The 23,276-nt window shown below is 37.0% G+C and overlaps 4 protein-coding genes across 9 annotated transcripts; 1 reads left to right on the forward strand and 3 right to left on the reverse strand.

The window, feature by feature from the left end:
* Nucleotides 1-922: 922 nt before the first annotated feature.
* Nucleotides 923-11,129, reverse strand: LOC105108291 (brefeldin A-inhibited guanine nucleotide-exchange protein 1-like). 2 transcript variants are annotated; one of them, XM_011002549.1, is made up of 12 exons: nt 9,761-11,129; nt 9,137-9,454; nt 8,465-8,798; nt 7,849-8,271; nt 7,082-7,374; nt 6,107-6,380; nt 5,317-5,819; nt 4,898-5,219; nt 4,416-4,776; nt 3,193-3,866; nt 1,204-1,831; nt 923-1,035 (listed from the first exon to the last, which is right to left on the reverse strand). In XM_011002549.1, the coding sequence occupies exons 1-11, from the start codon at nt 10,873-10,875 to the stop codon at nt 1,235-1,237; spliced, it is 5,214 nt and encodes a 1,737-aa protein (XP_011000851.1). In that variant the 5' UTR covers nt 10,876-11,129; the 3' UTR covers nt 923-1,035; nt 1,204-1,234. The 2 variants fall into 2 exon arrangements, with proteins under 2 accessions (XP_011000851.1, XP_011000850.1); XM_011002548.1 differs by lacking the exon at nt 923-1,035 and having other exon boundaries at nt 1,135-1,831.
* Nucleotides 11,130-11,639: 510 nt separating this feature from the next.
* On the reverse strand, nt 11,640-16,238 carry ERS (glutamate tRNA synthetase). 3 transcript variants are annotated; one of them, XR_839023.1, is made up of 14 exons: nt 15,868-16,238; nt 15,644-15,762; nt 15,328-15,449; nt 14,848-15,030; nt 14,463-14,581; nt 14,228-14,276; nt 14,019-14,120; nt 13,773-13,875; nt 13,610-13,673; nt 13,407-13,521; nt 12,912-13,012; nt 12,732-12,757; nt 12,160-12,316; nt 11,640-12,058 (listed from the first exon to the last, which is right to left on the reverse strand). XR_839023.1 is itself a non-coding variant. In XM_011002550.1 (14 exons), exons 1-14 carry the CDS (start codon nt 16,125-16,127, stop codon nt 11,828-11,830), a joined length of 1,746 nt encoding a protein of 581 aa, XP_011000852.1. In that variant the 5' UTR covers nt 16,128-16,237; the 3' UTR covers nt 11,640-11,827. The 3 variants fall into 3 exon arrangements, 2 of the variants coding, with proteins under 2 accessions (XP_011000852.1, XP_011000853.1); XM_011002550.1 differs by having other exon boundaries at nt 12,732-12,752; nt 15,868-16,237; XM_011002551.1 differs by lacking the exon at nt 12,732-12,757 and having other exon boundaries at nt 15,868-16,237.
* A 2,945-nt stretch (nt 16,239-19,183) lies between these two features.
* On the forward strand, nt 19,184-20,897 carry LOC105108296 (pentatricopeptide repeat-containing protein At3g46870-like). Of its 2 annotated transcripts, XR_839024.1 has the most exons (3): nt 19,184-19,622; nt 19,688-20,216; nt 20,814-20,897. XR_839024.1 is itself a non-coding variant. In XM_011002556.1 (2 exons), exons 1-2 carry the CDS (start codon nt 19,293-19,295, stop codon nt 20,093-20,095), a joined length of 738 nt encoding a protein of 245 aa, XP_011000858.1. In that variant the 5' UTR covers nt 19,184-19,292; the 3' UTR covers nt 20,096-20,421. The 2 variants fall into 2 exon arrangements, 1 of the variants encoding a protein (XP_011000858.1); XM_011002556.1 differs by lacking the exon at nt 20,814-20,897 and having other exon boundaries at nt 19,688-20,421.
* On the reverse strand, nt 20,847-23,264 carry LOC105108295 (expansin-A20-like). Of its 2 annotated transcripts, XM_011002555.1 has the most exons (4): nt 22,378-23,264; nt 22,010-22,292; nt 21,564-21,882; nt 20,847-21,453 (listed from the first exon to the last, which is right to left on the reverse strand). In XM_011002555.1, exons 2-4 carry the CDS (start codon nt 22,137-22,139, stop codon nt 21,150-21,152), a joined length of 753 nt encoding a protein of 250 aa, XP_011000857.1. In that variant the 5' UTR covers nt 22,140-22,292; nt 22,378-23,264; the 3' UTR covers nt 20,847-21,149. The 2 variants fall into 2 exon arrangements, with proteins under 2 accessions (XP_011000857.1, XP_011000856.1); XM_011002554.1 differs by having other exon boundaries at nt 22,010-23,264.
* Nucleotides 23,265-23,276: the final 12 nt, after the last annotated feature.

Here is a 23,276-nt window from a genome sequence, read left to right on the forward strand (position 1 = left end):
CTGTTGATCAGAAAAGAGCAGTTGGTTCTTTAATTTGCAGCTCTAGTCCGGTGTGTGAGATTGCGAATGAAGATGGTAGAACTCCTCCGTGTTTGAACCTGACCTAGCTAGCTAGCTAGCTGCATACATGATCCACGGTTAAAATGTCCAAGTATATTTTTTTTTATTTTAGATAATTTTAAAAATTTTAAAATTAATAATTTTCAATAATCTTAAAATTTATAACATAAGTAACAAGCTTAGAAGTAATCAATTAAATCATACTCCATGTATATATTACCACGTCTACACGCGTTGTTCTCTTACTGTAGTATACAATAAGAAAGTAAGGAGGTCAACAATGACTTAAATATATATTATATGCATGGAGACCAATGACCATCGATTAAAGTTCCAGCTAGCTTTTCTAGTCAATTTGTTTGAATACCAAAAGCCATTCCCACTACCTCAACGCAAGCAGGCGGGCAGTCACTCGTTAACTGACTTGACCTTCCCCGCTTCCTTCGTCGACCACTTCCATCGTCCCCACACCACGTGTTTCGGAATAGTGTGTTAATTTCTAAGGTTCTTCATTTATTTATCTTGCTTCAAGATACATTAAAACATTATTTATTTATTTATTTATTAATCACTCCTCACATCATCATTACATGAAAAACAAAAACATTGCCCCCAAATAAAACAAAAGAATCTTGATCGATCAAGATTGCAATCCCACTAGATTAGAGGGCCCTCAGCGATCACATCTTTCATTCCCTAATTCTATTTATTTATTTATTTATTTTGGAACTCGGACGTCGATTCTGGACAGTAATAACAATAATTTAATCCGCTCGCCGAATTTGTCAAACCACCCTTGCACTTGTTGTGTCCAGGGACACTAAGGATGGTGGGGCTGGGAGGATAGAGGAACAAGATCTCATGAGCAACTTGTTAAGCCGATCGTGTTGACAATGCCCGTTCTCTGTCCTTCAGTTATTTTTAAAATAATTCTTTCAGAAAAATACGACAGCTCATCAAATCCTCCATCCAACACTGAAAAAAAATATAATTTAATGTTTATCCGCTAAAACCAGAACAAAAAAATCATATATAAAAAAAAAAAAAGAATATCATTATTGATGTGCTATATATAAAAAAAAAAGAATATCATTATTGATGTGCTAGAGAGATCAAAACTGTGATTGGATGACGACGGCGTACATTAGCGTGCAAGCACCATAATGATTCGTCATCACATTATAATGGGGCCTATACATGATAGGAAAATATTGCTTAGAATACGCTGAACTTCTCCCGAGTTATGCTCACACCGTACAAGATCCACCAACAAAGGAAAGAATTGTCGGGCATGGCCCCTAAAGGAATCCCTTTCTAAACCATTCAGTACCCGCAAAGCTGACAAAAGCAAACTCGTCCTTGCTGCCACCTCTTCCTTCTTGGCCGAACCTAAATGAAGATTCCAGTGCATCACCGTCTTGTTTTGCTGCACAGCCTCCGACCCAGTACAGTTCAGATAAATCTGCAATATCTCTTCACACACCGCTGCGAGTTGCTCTTCGATGCTCAACGCCTCGGACATGGATGGATTATCCTTGAGCAAATCTTGGAGGAAATCAAGGTAATTCTCGTAGGACTCATTCTCAAAATGCACCATTGGAGGATCAGAGATCCCTGCTATAGAGCATCCTTTCTGCAGTTTCTTCAACAGGTTTGTCTCGGAATTCAGTTGGTGGGCATGTGATGCTATTGATGTAAATATATCAACAAGGATTCTGACATTGGCTGCTGACAAGAATTGCCGGTTTGCTTTGTATAAATCACTTGCAACCTGATATGATAAAAAATAAAAATAAAATTAAAATTAATATAGCCGATGGTCTATTGTGATCTTTGTGCATGAAAAACAGTCCACGGTTCAGGCTACCAGTCGACCACAGCAGTGACTGCGAAGGGCTGTTTGCAAAATAATGGCAAGTAAAATGCCACCAAAGCAAAAAAAAAAATATATATTAAATGTCAGGCAATACTGAGTTTTAGAAAGAAGACAGGATACAGTAGGGAATCTTGTGAAGAAATTGTAAAATTCACAAGATATATTAACAGTTATAGCTAGGGGTGTTCAAAAAAACTAACCAAGAAAACTAGGAAAAATAACCAAAGAAACCAAATCAAAATAAAAAACCAAAGAAACCGATTTAAAACAGAAAAAATCACTCAATCCAATTCGGTTTTGGTTTCACAAAGCTGAAACCAATTGAACGGGTTCAACTGAATTTGACCCAAGTAAAAATAAAAGGGGTATAACTTAACTAAACCCTAAGACACGTTTTTTTCCTTCGAATTTTTGTTTCAGCTGCCACCCCCTCCCCCCCCCCCCCCCCCCCCCCCCTCTCTCCCGTGATTTACCTAATTATTTCATGTATGCTTGACACTTTGCAAGATGAACCCTGGCTTCAAATCTCCCATCCAAAGGCCTTTCATTCTGCTCCCTGCTGGGCAGACAGGCCAGGTTGAAGCAACAAGCTTCTGATAGAAGCTAGGCTAAAGCCCTTCTCACTTTGTTCTACCAAATGAGAAAAGAGCCTGTCACTTATGATCGATGGAACGAGATACAGATCGCTGAGAGGTCAGGGGTTAATTAAAGGCTCGACCAATGGGGGAAGAGAAGATGACCGGAAGTCCACGAGGGGTGAGTCAACTTGGTTTGGTTTGAACCGGTTTTCAGTTCAGTATGGGGTGTAATTTTTCAAAAATAACAAGTACCGGTTCAGTTGGTTTTTTGGGCTAAAACCGGACCGTGAACATCCCTAGTTATAGCCCTGGAAGAACAAAGCACGCAGTTTATACCAAAACAACTAAAATAATAACATTAACAGAAAAAAGAGAAACAAAAAAGTAAACAAAAGGGAAATTTCCACCGGAGCCAGTAAAATTCATGAAGATTAAAGTTGCATGCTGATCATTGGCATCTTTCAGAAAATTGGGTAACTACATCTCTCTTTCCACACGCGCGCACACACACATAAATATGCATCGTGCATTTTTAACCTTTTGACGTGAGATATATATTTTTTGTAATGCATACATGGATGCATGGACATCAAATGTAGAGTGCAAAAGCATAATTTGTACACAAGCAAGTTTTTTGTCTGTGTGTGTAAGAAAGCGAGAGTGAGAGAGAGAGAGAACCTGCACAATAAGTAGCTGCACAGCAATATGACTCTTCACTCTTGAGATCACATATGCTGCAGTTTGCAGATTGTCATCCGGAAGATCATCATTTGTGAAGCCATGATCAGAAGACACATCCACATCCGCATAAAGGTTAGGGCTTTCAGGCATCTCAATGTCATCCATGATTCTTAAGACTTTCATGAAACCTGGTAACAATGATGCAGCAGCCTCTTTCAGCGCCAGAAAAATCTCTCTCCATTCATCTTCTGAAATCCTGCTGCCCAGTTCACCCGCTAAACGCAACAGTGCAGCAACCCCAGTGCTAGCAGGACCCTTAACAGGACTCCTAACAAATCCCGTCAATATAGATACTATGCTTTGTAGTTGACACCTAATCACATTGAAAAAGCTGACAAATAGGTCTACCAGACACTGGACAGCAACAGCAGAAGTTTCAGAATCCCATGTACTTCTTTCTGTATGAGGCGATGCTGAAGTTGATGAATCCTGATCTTTAACATCTTTCTTGTCACTGACACCACTGAATATGGGGAAAATAACAGAATTGAAAACAGTGATCCAAAATGAGCGTGAAAAAAGATGGCCGTGGTCATTGAGAATGTTAAATAAGACTTCTAGAGCACTCTTTCGAATAGCTGATCTGGGATCAGATGCTAATTTTGATAACCCTGCAACCGTAATGATGAGACGTTTAGAACTTACAACAGAAGACAAACAGCAGAATCGTGTATCTATTCATGCACAAACAAGATAGCTGCCCTCCCATCTTCTGCTTGATGGTTATAAATAAGATCAGCTTATTCCCATTTCCCTACATATAATGAGGAGCAATTGAAAGGGTATGTTGCATAATTCATTTTCATATGATCTGTATCTAGGGTGCTTAAAAACTTATCAATACATGCACAAATTGCCCCGTGGGGTTGAAAGAACACAACACAATAGCAGGAAAAAAAAAAAACAATTCCAGGATGTACATTCAACAACAGTAACTTCTAAATTCATGGATGCTTTTTTAGTTGTGGTGGTGGGGGTGGGATAACTTCAAAGCATAATCAGGTGCAGGTGTTCTGTGCACATGGCTGGCTATATAATATAATTATATGCAAGGGAGCCAAAAATGAATGTTGAGCTCAGCCATTCACATTTTCATGACATTATTGGCATGCAGAAATGTCAAGTAGCATATGGCAAGTCTTTCCTTGAAAGAAGATTACCTGTTAGCAAAGGAATCCAAAAGGACACGTGATCATCTTTGTTGCTATGATTTTCTACACCCAAAGCAACCTCATCTACTATTGGGATGGATAGATCATCAACCCTGCTCTTTACATTGCAAATAAGTCCTCCATCTGCAAGTTTCAGAGCACAGAATCGGAGAAATGCAATTGCATCGAGGCTCACATCACTATTAAACCTGCTATTTGTGAAGGTGGTGAGGCATCTAACACAGTCAGTGAAAGTTGTCCTCTCTGTCTCAGTTATATAAGGAAAATATTCCCGGACTATTTTTTCCATTGTCTCGAAAGCCAACAGGACAACATTCTTCCGCTCGTCAGACGCAGCAACAGTAAAAACCTGAGAAAAGAATATCATGGCATCAATGGAACAATTAGAAAAAAGAATTGCCCTCCGATCAAGCATTTTAAAAGTTAAAAGAATTAGACAATTTAGAAAATAAAAACAAATGCTACCATACCATAAAAACACTTTTCCACCCAGATTTCACGTTGCTGACACGACTAAGGACCATCTGCGAAATACACCTAACTATTAATTCCCTGATCTCTGTAGAGCTGCTTTTCTGCATCACAATCACAAATGGCCTCAAAAATTCATTCTGGAAGTTGTAATTTGCCAACTCCTCGCGCTCTAAGAATTTCATAGCAAGTTGTCTCAGAGAATCCATCACAAAAATAGCAACAGAGAGATTTTCTGACAAGCCAACTGATACAAAAAAATCAGAAAGAACATTCCATATGCGGGACCAAACTAATCTGATGCGGTTCATGTTATAATGCCTGCAAAAGGAAAAAAAACATAATGTCTTTCATACAGATCCTCATGGAACTTCACGTGGCAATAAAATACTCAAAAGGAAAGGGAGAAAGTTCTTACGCAATTTCTACGATTTTTGTGAGGCTAAACACACGAGGATCTGTTGGAGACTGCAACTCAGATATTGAAACTTTGCAAAGAGCTTTCACAAAAGCTACTATTGCTTCACTGTTCAACCTTTGGCTATTAGCAAACACATGGTTCAATTCAAAATTCCCGATCTGGTCGAGCAAATTCAAATTTGAAATGAGGTTAATAATTTGCCCTGGAGTTACAAGTCCTGGAGAATTGACTCCGACAGTGGTGCTATCATATGAACCCCCTCTAACAACAGCCATTACGGCTGGGTTCTGGAGAGTTCCCTTTTTCTTTAGAGAAGGATAACCCATTGACTTCAGTGCTTTTTCATCTGTTTCACCATTAGATGGAGTCAAATAAGAGGCATCAGGTGGTGCACCTTCTCCAAGCAGTTGCAGATGCTCAACACGGGAGAGGCAAGTTAAGATATGCTCCCAAGCATCCTGAAGATTGTTGCCATCTTCAATGGCAACTGATATTATTGCCTGCATGAAATAAAAGACGATGCATAAAAAAGTAGAAAATGTAAATGACTTCGTACAGAAATTGACATCAAATACATGAAGCCTGATGAATATACAGCGCAGCTTTTTGACTTGTACTGAAGTAACTAGATCAATCCAATCCTTTTAAGGCATCACTCTTTCTGTATGACCAGTTATATGCAGTTATGAAAAAAATTTCTTCAGGGTTGTGAGTGTGTGTGGTGGTGGTTCTGGTTCGGGAATCCAGCTCTTGATAATGATCTGGAGATCACATTAAAAATGCTCACCTTCACAGCATCTACATTTTTTAGTTTCATATCTGCAGCACAGTGGAGGTATGTAAACTTGGCCACAGATGTAACAAAAGCATCTCTCTGGGTCTGCATGCCCATGACTGCAGTAACATGCACAGCACATTGAAACCCCTGTAAGCACTGAGAAGTAGCAAGCCTATCATCACTCTGATCAAGAGTCACGCTAAATGCAGCAAGCATGGGACCCCAGCAGACCTCAACCATAAACCTCAGAATTGCTGCATCTGTTACAACATGATAAATAGACCTGCAACATGAGAATCAAACTATTATTTTTTATACAAGGACTGCAATGTAACTAACATGTCTTTTATAATTTGTGACAGCTCAGGTAAGATTGACACAGAGCCCAAATTTGAAAAAAGAATGCAGCCAGATGAAGAGAACTGTCCCTTCAGAGTAAGGTATATGATAATCATTCTCTGTTTATTACCATATCATAGATACTAGTTTACATAAGAAATTTACCATGCCCTCTGTTGGCTAATTCCATCACAGTTAACTAATTTACCCAAGATTTAGCAAGCGCAAGCACGAGAGAAGGAGAAGGTCAAAATTATCCAAATCAGGCAAAGATTAAACCATCCTCCAGTACCACAAACCCCTCCCCATAATTCGAGCCTGGTTAATGGATCCCCTGCATTACTACTAGCCGCCCTTACCCTTCAAACCGTTTGTCTCCCATTGAGAGTAAAAACACTTTGGCTTTCTTGAAAACCCCACTATCTTGTTTATTTCTCTAAGATTTTAGATAGCCAAGTGGCCCATCGGGGACTAGAAAATAACAAGAGATGTTTTAATGAAACAAAGGTCACCAAGAGTCAGGGACTAAGGTATAGGTTTTCAAACATTAAGTATTAGCCTATAATCACATTCAAAAACCCCAGGAATAAATAATAATTTACTCTAGAAACAATCAACCATGAAATATGTTGTAACATAGCTTACCCTGATTTTCCTGACTTTGCTTTAAATTGCTCTTGGATACGCCTGATAAGAAGCCCATTTGCACCCAATGCCTTTTCCTCAGTCTGCTTCCCAGTAACTAGATTGAGTATACCATCTAAACCTAATAGCTTATTTAAGCTGTTTGCCTGCTTGCTTTGAGGAACTGAAGAATCAGCACTCATCTTAATTTCATTTTTCACAATTTGATCATAGAGAGTGCCCAGATACTCTTCAGGCAAATCCTTGCCATCATCAATTCCTCTGTTGTTCCGAATAAAATCAGCCTTGCTCATCTGGATGGCCCCAGTTTCAGAACAGAAGTAAGAAGATCGTCAAAATCAAATCTACATTCATTTATGCATAATTGACAATACGATGCCCTGCTGTAGACAATTTTTTTAATATGTGCTTTATATTTTACTAGAATTTGTTATTATGTGCTTTATATTTCTCCATTTGCATTTTTAATAATTTTCAAAGTCACAAAAAAATGACAAGGAAATTAATTGTGAAGATGATTTACCATTACAAAAAAGGTAATGTTACTACGCACATCCTGAATTATTTATCATCAAGTCTAATCTACTGATTCAACAAACCAAAACATTGAAAATTGTCTGAAAATCATCCTGGAGTGTGGAATAACTATCAGGACCGAAGCCAAAGCACAACTTTTATCAACTTATCATAAAAAGGAGGTTGAAAAGCAAAATTCACTAGTCATGACAGTGGCCAGAGATAAAAGGGAAGGGGTTTTGCAAGCAAACCTTATCCTTCACCATGCTGTTATGTGCATCAGTGTTGAGCATTATCACAGAGTATGCAAGAACATAAGCAGTATCTGCACTGGTAAATGAATTTGGATTGCATTTACAATAGCGCTCAGCAAACTTTTCCATGATACGATCAATCTTCTGTGCTTCTCCGGGTAACCTGAAGCCCCGTAAGAAAAACCTTATTGCTTCACCAAAATCCATTTCTTTAAAGTTGAATGAGTCTACATAAGCATGCATAACTCTCAAACAAAACTCATCCCTCTCGCCCAAATAGTCACCAATCACAGTTTCATTCAAGCCAGTAGTGTTTTTCAGGAAGGTGGCAACTTCTTCAGGAGAACCGCTAACTTTTTTGGCATTTATCAAAAACTCGATGCCCTTGGAAGGTTTCCTATTGAATATGGAGATACCTTTCTGCATTTAACACAGTAAATTTGTCACCAAAGGGTTAAGCAGGCCCATTTCTTATAAAGTGTGACAAGGCAGGAAAAAAAATGGTGGCACAAGAAGTGTACCTACATGATACTAATAAAAGAGCAACCAGTTAAATATCAGTACCCTATACCACATATGGCCATCCCTTGCAAAAGGATAAAAAAATGCCAACCTGGAGTTCAATTTTATATGCCCGTCGTTGTTCAAGGGTAGCAGCATCAGACATTTCAGAGTTCACTTCCGAATGCAAATCATAATCAGAGGCACCTGCATCTTCTCCACTCAGAGTTGAATGATTCTCGGTTGAAGTAGAACTTTCGGAGCTCTTAGGCAGATAAGAATCTCCAGTTCTCAACTTTTGATCCATCCAAGCACCCATTGACCTGATGATGCTAACCAAGCATTTCACAGATTCATGCCTAAAAGTAATATCCTGAACCGAAGACAAAGTTGTTGTTGAACCAGGAGGGGGTCCTAGAGCAGTTTTCAGAAGGCCATTGACAATCCTGCAAATATCTGATGGAATTATAAGTGTTTTAATACATTTTTTAAAAATACATGACATAAAGAAATGACAATAGAGATAATAGCCAAAATAAAAGACATGGTATGTCTACAAACAAGAGAGAGAATCCACCAAATGAGGCTTTCCAATATCAATTAAAGAGATCTCATAAAATTCTAGGCCCATCATAGCATAAGATGACTGATTCATATACGAACTACACTATCCTTGTCTTCTGAAAATTTACAAGCATTTAACCATTCAAGTTTCATAACTACTTGAACAGATGCATATAAATTGCAACTAAGACATGAGCAATAACAGATGCATATGTAATACCTTTCGTATATGTTTGGAGCATCCACATCGCAGTCATAGTTTATGAAAATATCAACAATGATCTGGGAATCCTGGCTGATTTTGTCCAAAAAATTAAGGACAGTCATTTTCTGTAAGAAGCTAGGCTGGTTAACATTCTCAAGTACTCGAAGGACAAGCATGGGAAAGAATATCCCAATTTCTTCCTTCAATCCAGATCTGAATTTAACTAACAACATCATAAAAATGGAGCACTGAAGCTGGAAAATAGCCATAACTGACAATGCAGTGTTCTTTATTAGTGACAAGCATAGGAATTGCTTAATAGTGTTGAGAAACCTGTACCAAATAGAAGAAAATGTTATACTCTTCACCAAAGAAAAAAGAACATGAAAATGGTGCCAAAAAATTGTTCATTTACAGCTCATGATGGAAAAATCGGAGCAATATATTCAAAATATTCATAGAAAAACCATATAGAATTTCTAAGACAGGAATTAAAAATTAAAATAAAATGAACCAAATTAGAAAACAGCAAGGGCTTTCTACATTGAAATAAAATTTCATAGCTATCAGTAGATAATAATGATATATGCGTAATGGCTGGAGTTCAAAAAACTGTGAAAGGATGTATTCGTGACTTGCCTCTCATTATTTCGCCAAATTGGACCTCCATTGTCCATGATCACCTTAAGCAACTCAAGAGATAAAATCTTCCCTCTCAAAAGAATTTGATCATCTGGGGTCTCCTGAGATGAGAACTTCATTGACAATTTGCAAATATTCCTAAAGAGAAGAAACCCATCTTCCCTAATCTTACTCCCCCCAACTTCACCACCGCCACTAACACCCACACCAACATCCGTATCAGCTTCACCGTTTGCTTCCTTATTGCTTAATTCACTTTTATGATCCCCTTCAGCTATTTTATCATCATCATCGCCAGCACCGGCACTAACATTTCGGAGTTCATCAGACGGTTGATTGTGCAGCAACAACTTATCATCAGGAACCCCTTCACTCGCTGCCATGACCTCATTAACAAAATTCTGACAGAAATGAATGGAGCTCCCTTCATTCAAATTCTTATCAGTAAACTGTAACAATTCACCAACAGAAACCGTTTTAACATTAACATCCATAGAATCCTCCTCCATTCTAGTAAAAACAACAAGCATAATCTGTGCAAGCACCGATTTGGCACAGATCTGATTGGTCCCATTCAACCCACCAAGATAAACATTATAACAAGTTCTAACAATATGCACTAAGCATTCACCGCGAATCAAAACACAAGGAGATCGAACAGCAGATAGCAAAACTCTGAGCACGGAAAGCTCAATAGCTTCGTCGCCAATACCACAAACCTTACAAACACTCTCAATTATCTTCAAAATGATGAGACTCGAGGGGGTATGATCGATCTCACCTCGAATAAGGCCAGAGGAAAACAATTTGAAAAGGCATTCGAGTGCGGGATCGACAACCTTGGGGTAAGCAGAGTCTAAGGCTAGAAGAATGGGATTGAGAACGAGATTGGCATCGGAAGGGGAGAGGGAGAAGAGAGGAGAGTGTGAACTAGAAATAGAAATAGAAATAGAATCGGCGGGGAGTGATTCGAGCTTGTCGAGGACAGATTTGCAGGAGGAAACGAGGTGGGAGTGCTTCCTCCAGGCGGCGTTTTTAACGATCTTGTCGAGACAAGGGCCCAAGGCACGACCGCAGCTAGAAGGACCGCCAAGGTTTTGTGAAGCTGACATTTTCGTGATAAAAAGTGATGACGATGTGCTTTATTCATTCATTCATTCATTTGAGAGATGCAGATCTACAAGTAATACTAATACCACTACATGTTTTCGTTGTACGGAGAGAGATACTTGAATTGAAATGAATTTGGGTGAAGAAGAGAAGACGGTGGGATGGAGGAGGAGGAGGAAGAGCTGATTGATTAATTACGTATTTGATGAAGGGCCGAGCCGAGAAATGGGGAAATTAATATCTGTCTATAAATTCAAATCGTATTCATAAAAACACGTGCCCACTAAGTTAAATATTTGTTGTTGTGGGTTTATCACGTGCCCAAGAAGTCAAATATAGTAAGCATTCGTCGCCGTTGTTTATTAGAATAAGGGAACCACCTAAGTAGCCAATCATTTTTCCTTCCATCATTTTGTCATCAAGTAGCCTCTCTCCAATGCATGCTGACGACAAGTGCACGGTGCTTGTCGTGACTGGTGCAGGGACACCCGGAACTACTGCCCTCCTACCTTCGTATCAAAATTACACGTTCATGCACCCTGCTTGCTTCTTCGTGACATTGAGCTCGATAGCTGCATGTCCATCCTCCTCTGTTCATCAGCATTCCTTTACCGCCAACTGGGATTCCACAGACCTGGATTCGGACACCTTGACTGAGGATTACTATTACTCCTAGCAGTCATGTGAGGTGCTGCTGCTGCTATTGCTGGCAGATTGTGCATTGGCAAGCACATCTTTTCGTAATCATGGCAAAAGAATTGGGATCTCTAATGAATGAACGCTCGTGAGAATTATTATTGGGTCATTAAAAAATGGATGTTCGTTTCTCAATTAAACACACAGATTTCTTCTCGTCGCATTCATTTTCAATACACATCGTTCACTCAAACATGGTAAGGTTTTTAAGCATCTACAGAATCGAGTTCAAAATTCGCAGATCAAAACTGGGGACTCTCAATTTGCTGCTATAGCTGCGGGTTCCAAAGGAGGTTGATCCTTGTTCAGTGCTTCCCAGTCTATTTCCCTCAGTACTCCAAACCTCTCCTTCAATGTCACAAACTCAGCTTGGGAAGAAACCATATCCCCAGTTCCAGCTTGATGGAGCAGGATTATGCTAGAGCCCATGTCAGGACCGTGGAGTTTCCCGGTTAGCAACACTCGGAGAGGCATGAAGAGAGATTTCCCCTAACATAAAAATGGGAAACAAATAGTGTTTATAGAGTTCAGAGACATAATTACATAAAATAACATGTAAGATGAAAGCTGAATATTCAATTAGAGCACACCTTCAGCTTCATTGTTTTTCCAAAATTCTTTACCCACTTCTGCCAACCAGAATGGCCTTCTTCCAGGGCATTAAGGAGTTCACCACTGTCATATGCAGCTAACAACCCGGATGAGACCTCACAAAGCTTATTTTGTATCATAACTTTACCTTCAGGACTGCAGACGCAAATAAAGTTAGTTAACTATTACTACACTGATACCATATAAGAAATCAATGCCAGCTAATAATCCTATGATGAACTTGATGAAATCATCAACCAAAAAACTTATCAACCAACTCGTGTTCCACAGTTGGATGCAACTCAAAAGCTACCATGACGGATTTTAGGACATTCATCCTTACCTCGAGTGAGCCCAGCCCAGACATGAGTGCAACCAATTTTTTTTAAAGCTTTTGTTGAAACATACAAATAATCCTGTCCCGATTTACTTATGAGATACCATCAATCTACTATCTACTGGTCACCACATGTGTTCATGAACACCTTTCATGAACTTACAAAGCAACAAAGAGTTACTTAGCCCAGTTGCCCAAATATAATACAATCTCAAAAACCTTTTTAAGACCTACAGTTGACAATATCTCCAGTCTCTGTCCTTCAGGAGAATGATGATGCATAAAAGTAAGTTGATAAGACCAGCAAACCACGCTCCCAATTACAAAAAAAAAAAATCAGACCAGAAAGTTATGACTATTGGCAAATAGAATGATAAATATGTAATGTTTAAGAGTGGGAAGTTTGAGAATCACCTTGATAAAGTAGCATGTAAGGGATATGATAGCAAATTTGAGAGCACTTTGTCTGAATCAGTTACCAACTCAATCCCATCCTTGAGAAGCAGAACTGCCTCCTGCATGCACAAAATTATGCCATTACTATCATACACTTTCCTATACATGACTAAGATGCAGAGCCATCATAAGGGGAAGTTCACGTGAGGAGTGGGAAACTTGAGCATGGCGAAACAGCTCTACAGATTTAGAAAAATAGTATCCCGTTCATATCTCATTTTATAACATATAATTTGTGACAGCATCTTTCTTTTGTATGGCAATTCAGCTACTACATTTTGCTTCAATTCCATGCTGTGACTGCAACAATTGATCAATGACAGATACTTCCAGGCAACACTGATGTTGAAGAGAAGTGCCACTTAAACCAATCTTCATAAGACCAGCATTCAGCTAACACAGGCTATAAATGTTTATGGGAATTTAAATATAGCAGTAGAACGCATGTCTTACTTCTATAAATGGTCCTTCTGACTCTACGAGAATGCCACTGCTTTTCCAGCGTTCACCAACAAGTTTGCTCAGTTTATCTGATGGAAGTGCTCTTAAATGCTGGCCATTCATCCACCTTTAGTTTATAGAGATATACAGGGTTAGCTTGCTTGCTTAACAAGAGAAGTACATGCTCTAGATTTATAGCAAAGTGACATGCTTACCTCAACTTGGTAGAATCAAAAACAGCGCCGCTTTTGTTAACACGACCAATTGAGAATTTTTCAACTGTTAATTGAAGTTCAAGTGAGATACAGTTATGAAATACACCAAAAAAAGCTACATGCAAGACAGTTTCATAGAATGTTACGTGATGAAATCACTAACCAAGTTGCTCGAGGGTAAAAAATTCATTCTCTGTTCCATCACCCCAACCTAAAAGTGCCAAGTAATTCACCATTGCCTCGGGCAGATAACCCATCTCCCTGTACTGTTAAAGGTAATTGTTTCAGATAAACAAAAAAACAAAAAAAAAAAAACAATTAGCCCATGAGAACAAAGAATTAATGTCCACATATTATACCTAAGCAATAACCAAAGAAACTAAGATAAGCAGCGGTGACCAATAGATACCTGACCCACTGAAGTTGCACCATGTCGTTTTGATAATTTACTTCTGTCAGGTGCAAGAATTAAAGAAACATGTGCAAAGTGAGGCATGGAGAATCCAAGGGCCTGTGACAAAATTCAATAGATAGGCCCCATATTATTCAAAGAAGATGGGTTGCCTTAAGGCAATGAAAGAATCATTTCTGTACATTCAAGATGGTACACAATGATACCTTGTATATTAGTGCTTGCCTGAGAGTATTTGGTAAATGCTCTTCAGCTCTGAAATTCAAGAGTTAACAGTAAGATGACACATATGCCAGACAGAACCCACAAACAAAACATTGGGGCCTGGAATGCAGTAAGCTAGACAAATATAAGCACATACATTATCTTGAAAAAATTTGATCAGCTAAAAGATAAGCACATATATTATCTTGAAAAAATTTGATCAGCTAAAATAATCACCTAATAACATGTGAGATAGCCATGGTAGCATCATCAACAGTGACACAAAAGTTGTACACAGGTTGTCCATTGCTCCTCATGATCACAAAATCTCCAAGTGTGTCATAATTCCAGCTAACCTTCAAGACACTATCAAATAAAGTTAGAAGCCCATAAAACTAAGAATTTCATTAGAAAAAGGAATTGGCAATCTTGAATGATGCTAGGCATGCCCAATTTGTCAATCCAGCAATAAAAACTCGAGTGGTAACCTCAACCTTCCACCCCTTTCTCTTTATTGCTAAGTCATGTAGACACAGAAATGCAATTATAATCATTCTCAAGTACATATATAAATTAGATGGCAATGGTAAGACCATCAAAATAGAAGATTGATTAAACTTACCTCGCCCCGAATAAGATCATTAATTGTCAAACGCCCTTCCTTAGGCACACGAAATCTATACGTGTATGGAGTTCCCTTTCCCAGCTCTTCCTGTACTTCATCATCCATTGCATTAGCCCACTTTCCTGTGTATACTGGAGGCAGTTGCTTCAATTTTGCAATCTCCTTCATTTGCTCAAGTTCCTGGCGAGAAATTATAGCACAAATCTATTAGTTGAGCACATATTGTGTCAAGTCATCAAAAGATAATAGCTTTTTGTCTTTGTCCTTACTATTTTTTAATCAACATCCCAAGCACAGATCAGATGAGACTTAATTGCATCAGATCTCTAACTTTTTTTATTAATGTTTATTACACGAGATCTTTCCATTCCATGCTCCATTTTATGAGCAAATAGTAATACTCGAGACTAGATAAGCATTGACAAGGAGAAAAGCACTACAAAATACAGATTCTCACAGATAAGGAACAATAGCTACCTCATTAGAGCAGAAGCAGCGATAAACATGACCAGATTCTACAAGTTTCTCAGCATGCTGCTTATAGAGAGAATTCCTCTCTGATTGCCGATATGGACCATAGTCTCCACCAACCCCAGGACCTATGAAACAATTACAGGATAAGAGTTCTGAGAATTTAATCAGATGTTCCACAATTGACAGGTGCCATAGAATGAAAACGAAAAACACAAGTGGCAACGTAAGACTACCAATTAAAACATGGATGCTCAGGCAAATGAGATTCATTTGAAAAGAAAAAAAAAACCACAGTTACAGGTATAATTGCATCAATTACCTTCATCCCAGTCAAGACCAAGCCAAGAAAGATCCCGAAGCACTGCCTCCTCGGATTCTTTAGTCGACCTCTCCAAGTCAGTATCCTCAATCCTCAACACAAATTTCCCACCTTTAGACCTAAAACCACAAAAAAAGTGATTACCCATTTCATCCACTCAACTTGCAAACAAACAAATAATTAAATTAAATAAAAAAGAAGAAAAGAGAAGGAAGCCAGATCACCTGGCGAAGAGATAATTAAAGAGAGCAGTTCTAGCACCACCAACATGGAGGTTTCCAGTAGGCGAGGGAGCAAAACGGACTCTAACCTGTTCTTTTTCAGTACTAGCAATGGCAGAGGCTGAAAATCGTCTTCTAGTTGGAAAAAGGAAAGAGACTTTGTGGTTGTAAAGGGAGGATGGAGAACGTAGAATGGGAAACGAAATTTCAGGGATAACCTTGATTCTCATCCATGGCGTCCCTGCTACTATACTATTCGCCATTAATTTTTAGTCCTGGTGATGATGATGGATTGATGATCCACGGAGCACGAGATAACAGAGAGGACATCTCCTTCCGGCCGCTTGTGTACCACTTTTACCCTCAGCTATTTCTTTTTTCTTGTTATTATTAATTTGTTTTTAGAATGACGAAATTTTTATTATTATTAATATATGTTATTAACATACGCTAAACCAACTGTTACTTAAAAATTGTTAGGAGATAAAGTTTTTTTACCCTCAGCTATTTCTTTTTCTTTTTTTTAATATAAGAAAGAAAAATTAAATTGATGAAATTTTTATATATTACATAAAAATTAAATAGTGATAATTTTTTATTTAAAGTTGGGCTGGGTTAATTTTTTTTCTCTTAACGTTAATCATGTTACTATTTGGACCTAAGGCATTAAATTAACCTCAGATGCTATTAAAAATCTGTTTGTTAACAAGATTATGTTTGTGTTTTGTTAAAAACATAAATACAACCTATTTAATTAAAAAGAAAATATATTTTATTGTGTATAGATCCCATGTAAATTTATGTTTAAGACATAAAAAAAATAACAAAATATTACTTTTTGCACACTATCCATACTAATTAATTAACATGAATAGATTAACTCAATGTGGCATATACTACTCACAAAGTGTAGCATAAACTGTTCCCATGGTGTAGAGTAGATATACTATTTTGATTTAATTGATTTTAATTTAAAGTTTAAAATATATTGAATCAAGTCCGGCCTAATAAAATAAAAAATAAAAATTATATATTTTGTTCTTTATTATATTTTACCTGATGTTGTAGTGTACTTAAAAAACTAGAAAAATTGTAATACTTATCGGATATATTTTATACGTGATGGAATTATAGATAGTTAAATCTACAATATTTAAATTAAAAACTACTAATATTAATATATATTTTTTTAAATTATTTCATAACCTCAATTGCAATAACAGTTTTAACTAAACACCTATTTTATTAAATCAATTTTAATTAAAAATACTTCTTATAAAATAATTTTTTTCAAATCATAATCACAACAACTACCGCAATATTAAATTCATACTAAGTTTGGCTACAAAGCTAACGACATTTTATATTTAAAAAATAGTAAAAGTAATGCTTTCTAATATTATAATATTATTTACGATGCAAATATTCTATATTTATAATATGATTTAGGATGTAATGAGTTATATCTATAATAAATATATAATATTTTTTCTATATCTTTTAAATTATATTATAGTATAATATTTAATATACCAAAAATTCATATTATGAAATAAATTTATAATTATAAAAAACTCTAAAAGTCTTTGTGAATCGCCGTAGAGAATGGTATCATAGCCTCTCACATTTTATAATGGACTTATTTTATTTTATTTTCATTTTAATTCTCTTTTTTTTTTCTTATGGGTTCACTATCTTGTGGCTAAATTATAAGACAGTTACTTTAAATTTATTGAGAAAAAACAAGATTAAAAAAAATCAAAGTGAAAATGACATGGAAATATAAGTGATGGTTTTAAAATTGGATAAAAAAAGCACCTTCATACTTTTCATATTATAAATTTCCAGCCATTTTATTTGTGAAAATCTAGTTTTTGTCCACTAACTTCTCTTTTTACTTCATAGTTGAAGAGAGAACGAGAAAGTAGTTGAATTTCAATGGAAAAAAAAAATCTTAATTAATATTGATTTCAACTACAAAATGCTAATTTTTATATTAATGGATTTTATTTAATGATAATTTTTTTATTCTATGTGTTCTCCGCCTCACACCTCACATGATATAACATTTATGAACTTGATTTTTTTTTTTTTTGTTCTAGGTTGATTTTGGTGGATTTATAAATTGTTTAGATTTATATAAAAATTTATCAAGATATTTATGGTATTTTTACAAGTATCTGGTGTAAGAATGAATTGAAATGTTCTAGGTCAAAAAAACCACCAATTTTGATTTTTCAACCACTACCATAAACAAAATATAGGGAAAAGGCTAGCAATGCGTCACCTGATATTATTTTTCTTTTAAATTCTTTACGGAGCAGGCAAGTAAAAATAAACAAAAGCCCTCTCAAATGGACTTGTCCCCATGGATCAGCGCGTTTATATTTCTAAATTGGTCAAACATGCTGGCCTGATTTGCCAGCCCATCAAAATGTGATCTTTTTAATATGTATTTTTTAAAAATAATTTATGATCTTTTTTATTTTTATTTTTTATACATATTTTTTAATATGTATTTTTTAAAAATAATTTTTTTTATTTTTTATTTAAATTAATTATTATCCTCACTCTATTTTTTTTATTTATAGATTGTTCATCTATCATATTTCTAATAGTGATTATTTTTTAATTATTATATATTATTTTCTTGAATAGATTGTCAAATTCATTTTTTTATGTTTTATATAAATAAAATTTAATTGTCAAATTCATTTTTTTATGTTTTGTATAAATAAAATTTATTTAAAAAAAATATTTATTTTTGGATAATATTTTTAGTATATGTAATCTTGCATAATATTTTTTTTATTTTATTTAATCAATTTAACATGTGTTTATTTTTATTATTATATAATTAAATAAAAATTAATTTTAATAAATAATATCATTAACTATAACAAGGTAAATTACCTATATTGTGAGATCAAATATCTTGATTTTAAATCCATTTCTTGATTTATTTAGTTGTTAATTTTTTCATCAATTGACATGGATATTTATTGATTTATTTAATTAAACATATGCATAAAATTTTCTATTTATGCTTATGATTTTTTATATTAAAAAATACATTGAAAAAACATTTGTATTGTTTTATTAAAAAATATAAAACCCTATATCAGATGTAACTAGTATAACTTGAGTTGTCTTAAACATTTATTTTATTCCATGTTGTTTTGGATTTTTCGAATAAAATTCAATATTTCTTATCTTTAAAGATTAATTTTAAAATATTTTAGGCACCCCCTCACCAATCTCAAAAAAAGAAGAGAAAAGAGAGAAGTGAAACCGAAACGACGACGTTCAATCTAGAAATAATAGCAGCGTTCGTACACATTTCCAATGGATTAGCCATTAATTACTCTCATCATCGTCATCTTCATCTTCGTGTAGGAAGAGGGAGAGGATTAACTCGAAAGACGGCGATGGCGACGACTACACAAACTATTAGTAGTTTCCATTTCCTTAAAAACCCATGGACACCAACAACAACACAAACAATTCTTCGTCCAATGAATAGGACAATAAGAGCTGCTGCTAGTGTTAGAAGCCTAAATCGAAAGCCGCTCCAGAAAGGTAGAAACCTCAGCATCGAAGCCATCCAAACAATACAAGCCTTAAAACTAGCTTACAACAACGACAAGTCGCTGCTTGACCAAGTCTTCCGTTCTAAATTCAGCCGATTGTTGAAGTTCGACATGACTGCAGTTCTTCGCGAACTCCTCCGCCAGAGCCACTGCCTCTTGGCTCTCAAGGTCAAATATCATAATTATTAGTTTTTTTTACAATATAATTATATCCTGATTTTTTTTTATTTCAGGTTTTTGAGGATATTCGAGTGGAGCACTGGTACAAGCCAAAGGTGTTGTTGTATAATGAGATGATTCAAGTAATGGCTAGCAATGGATTCATTGAAGAGGTTCAACTTCTTTTTAGGTACCTGGAGAGTGAAATTGCAGGTGATTTACAGTTTAAAACAGATGAATTTAATCAACTGTTGGCAACTCTGATCAGTTTTAAGCTGGGTGGTCTTGTTATGGAGTGCTATGAATGGATGAAGTCTGTTGTAGTAGGGTGTGAACCTGATAGGTCCACGTTTAAATTACTTGTGAATGGTTTAGAGTCGATTGGCGAATTCGAGCTTTCGGTTGTTGTAAGGCAGGATGCTTACAAGTTTTACGGTGAATCCCTCGATTTTGAGGCGGAGGAGCAAGGGATGGCAAGTTGAGATAGATCAAACATTCAGGTTTTGAACTGGCTGATTCATCAGCAGTACAGTACCCTAGAATGGAATGCGTGTTCAACTTCATTTTGCTAACACCAGTTTTGCCATGCCAACTGCCAAGATGGTATATTGTTTCTTCATTCAATACATCTTAATGATCCATCCCTTCTCTCATCACCAATAGCTCGTGTTTTTCTTTTGCTGCTTTGTTTAATTTTGTCGGTCCTGTTGTAGTTGTATTATATATGCAGTTGAAAGTTAGAAACTAGAACAAGCCATCTCCTTTACTCTCCTTTTACTTTAGTATGAAAGTTGATGCGGTTGATTTTCATTCTTTTGTAATCTATTTAGTCTCCTTTTCTATGATTACCCTTGCAAAAACAAACCATTTAACCAACTGGAAATTTGAATAGCAGGATTCAGCGGACACACATATATTTATATTTTCTCCTAAATGGATTGAAAGTGGAAATGTATTCTTGCTCAGAAGGGTTCAGCAACTTGTTCTAGCCATGTCATATTTGCAACAGCATAAATTCACCTTCTTTGGTTATGCTTTACTTAGCTCAGTTTTCAATATTGAGCCTCTGTAGTTTTGGACATGAAACAAATGTTTCTCTCTGATTTCCCCTGCATTACATACTAGCAGTCGCATTTGATGAGAAAGCTTCCATCATTGTTGAATTTCACAGCTGTGCTTAATTGATAATCATTCTTGTAGAATCGAAGTAGCAAATCTCAAAGCACAGCTTAGTTCATAAAGCAAGGATTGCCTGGTAGAGAAGTCATGGTAAGAGATACATATCTTAACCTTTTCTTTTGACTTTTGAAGTGAACATAAACCTTGACGTTTCAGTAATTACACATTTCACGAGTTGTTAACTTTCTACTCAATAAAAGCAGGTAAAGAGACATAACTGGGACCTTGTATTCCTATTTTTCCCAACTTTCCTCTACGACTTTCTTACCTCCGTTTGACCAATTACCTACTTCTTCGCATAGCTGGAGAAAGCAAATGGAAGCGTGAACCTATGCCCGACTCTAAAAGCCTATCATACTAGAATTGCTTGCCTTCAAATATCTGGCCATATTGCCAGTTTGCTGGTGCAACATTGTAAGAAGCGAGTGTTTTTCTGCTGCTGGTAGTCACCTCGAAAGATAGAGGCTGTCCAATAAGGTTGATATTGGATTGCCAGTTTTGTCTCCAGTTTCTTGCCATAGGTATCCATGCTGTTCTTGATCCCTTCACTTTCACAGCAATCACCTCACCATCCAATCCCACATTGCTGATGAGTACTTGATAAAAGTGAAAATTTCCACTCATTGTGAATCTCAGCCCACCCCTTCTATCACACTTCACCCTACAAAAATTGGCATAAAAAATGTTCGCCCAGCCAAGGAGTTAGGAAATAGAGAGGCCTATACTCATTTGACTCATGTGACCAAGTAATTGTAAATTGATTGGTGATACCTTCTGTGTTGAACTGGCACAACATCAGCCTTTTTCTCTGCGATTTCAGCAAATGCCGCTTCTGACATCTCAAAGTGTTCTTTGGGGAAATTACACCAGCCACCATAATCCGATGAAAGCCCGTAATTTGGAGGGCAGAAATCTGTTGCGGTGAGAATGACGGAGGGGCTACCCTGCAGGCACCATAAGATGTGGTCTACACATCTGACCTCGAAGCAAGACCCACAGGTACTCCCTCTGTTGAACAGCATGCTACTTACTCCAGCACTGTATTTTCCATAGGTGGCCCTGTGAAGGTCCCCATACCCACAAGCACCTTCTGCAACATTAAACAATGGTAGTTTACTCTATGCAATCAAAACTGAATCTTTCGTGAAATATGAAGCACCATTATGAGTTGAAACAGAAAGTTTCAGATTTAGTCGGAACAGTTGCCAGAAAATTACCTACAATGATGGATCCACTTGTCTCCTTGACGTATGTTGCAGTAGCAGACTTCCATTCCTCATCATCAGCTGTGATCTTCCATGTTTGGTGTATAATCAAGTAGAGAATAATGGCTTTTAGAGCACCCATTGATATGAAAACGACTATGAGAAGTCTGGTTTGTACTTGAAGAGGTTCTTTTCTTTTATTTTGTTCCCTCCCTTTTCTTCTACCCTGTGAAATTATGGCCTGGAGTGTAGAGAAAGGCCACCTTTACTCTGGGAAATGACCTGGATCTCCTTGCTGAAATGAAGCTAGTTTTGGTGGTTAGATGGGCACCCCATAGTAGATACTCTGAAACTTTGACATAAAAGCCAGCCATGGATACCTTAGTTCAAGATGTGGGGGCATGCAGCAAGCCCGAGACGAAGCGTAGCTTTATTCTAGTAGGGACAAAAGTGATGCCTTCTTTTCTTCGAGTGTTTTTCGAGCTGGGAATGGGAACTCAAAAAAGGGTTTTAGGGATTGCATCTGGAGGCTGAAGGGTTAAATGCTTTGTGGATGTGGCAGACACGGAGAGCGGAAAGCCTTGGAATAAGAAAGAAGAATCCAAAGAGTTCTTTAAGTAGGGTCTGGACCTCCTGCTATTTTCTGGCACACATCTGGTGTGGTGTTATTTACTTAATTTGGCTCGTCTTTTGAGAAGAAACCAAAGGGCAAGGGAAGCGTGATTGATTGACTAACAATGAACTATTTGGAGATTATTGGCTTTACGAGCGAAAGCTGGAGAACCACGAAGTACGAGCACGCAGGTGCCTGTACGACCGACCGGTGCCTCGCTATAGGACTGGTCCTCCTTTCTTTCTCGAGGGAGGGACCAAGGACATCGTTAATGGGCCAGAATTTAGATTTTATAAGTTAGGGCATCGCAGGCATCGATACGAGCCCCCACAAGAAGGATCCAGCATTCAAGTGTGACTTCGATGGCAGAGGCCCTGAACGGACAACAAACCCACAGATGGAGGCTGGACCGAAGACGAAGTTGGAAAGGCTCATGTTACATTCAAATGATAAGGGACGGGAACGTAAAAAACAGATCGGTGGAAGGAAGGATGTGAGAGATCATCATCATCATCATCTTCTTTCATGGACTTATGTAATGTACCGATCTGTCCTGAGCCAAGGAAAGGATAGAACTTTTACAATGGAAAGAAGATCATCTAGTTTGTTGTGAACGGAAGAACAAGACAAGTAAGTTTAGGGGTTGAGTCCCTTCAAAGAATGCTA

This window comes from Populus euphratica, unplaced genomic scaffold, assembly GCF_000495115.2.
Source record: "Populus euphratica unplaced genomic scaffold, PopEup_1.0 scaffold190.1, whole genome shotgun sequence".
NCBI lineage: Eukaryota > Viridiplantae > Streptophyta > Magnoliopsida > Malpighiales > Salicaceae > Populus > Populus euphratica.

What these genes read in the sequence shown, in the direction of transcription:
- LOC105108291 (XM_011002549.1), bottom strand. Translation starts at nt 10,875, where the DNA reads ATGTCAGCTTCACAAAACCTTGGCGGTCCTTCTAGCTGCGGTCGTGCC. An exon ending in GCTCCAAACATATACGAAAG is followed by an intron (nt 8,799 to 9,136) that starts GTATTACATATG and finishes AGATATTTGCAG; the next exon opens with GATTGTCAATGGCCTTCTGA. An exon ending in ACAAAAATCGTAGAAATTGC is followed by an intron (nt 5,220 to 5,316) that starts GTAAGAACTTTC and finishes TTCCTTTTGCAG; the next exon opens with GCATTATAACATGAACCGCA.
- ERS (XM_011002550.1), bottom strand. Translation starts at nt 16,127, where the DNA reads ATGGCGAATAGTATAGTAGCAGGGACGCCATGGATGAGAATCAAGGTT. An exon ending in ATGATCTTATTCGGGGCGAG is followed by an intron (nt 14,582 to 14,847) that starts GTAAGTTTAATC and finishes AGTGTCTTGAAG; the next exon opens with GTTAGCTGGAATTATGACAC. An exon ending in TTTGATTCTACCAAGTTGAG is followed by an intron (nt 13,522 to 13,609) that starts GTAAGCATGTCA and finishes TATAAACTAAAG; the next exon opens with GTGGATGAATGGCCAGCATT.
- LOC105108296 (XM_011002556.1), top strand. Translation starts at nt 19,293, where the DNA reads ATGGCGACGACTACACAAACTATTAGTAGTTTCCATTTCCTTAAAAAC. An exon ending in ACTGCCTCTTGGCTCTCAAG is followed by an intron (nt 19,623 to 19,687) that starts GTCAAATATCAT and finishes TTTTTATTTCAG; the next exon opens with GTTTTTGAGGATATTCGAGT.
- LOC105108295 (XM_011002555.1), bottom strand. Translation starts at nt 22,139, where the DNA reads ATGGGTGCTCTAAAAGCCATTATTCTCTACTTGATTATACACCAAACA. An exon ending in AAGTGGATCCATCATTGTAG is followed by an intron (nt 21,883 to 22,009) that starts GTAATTTTCTGG and finishes TTAATGTTGCAG; the next exon opens with AAGGTGCTTGTGGGTATGGG. An exon ending in GTGCCAGTTCAACACAGAAG is followed by an intron (nt 21,454 to 21,563) that starts GTATCACCAATC and finishes CAATTTTTGTAG; the next exon opens with GGTGAAGTGTGATAGAAGGG.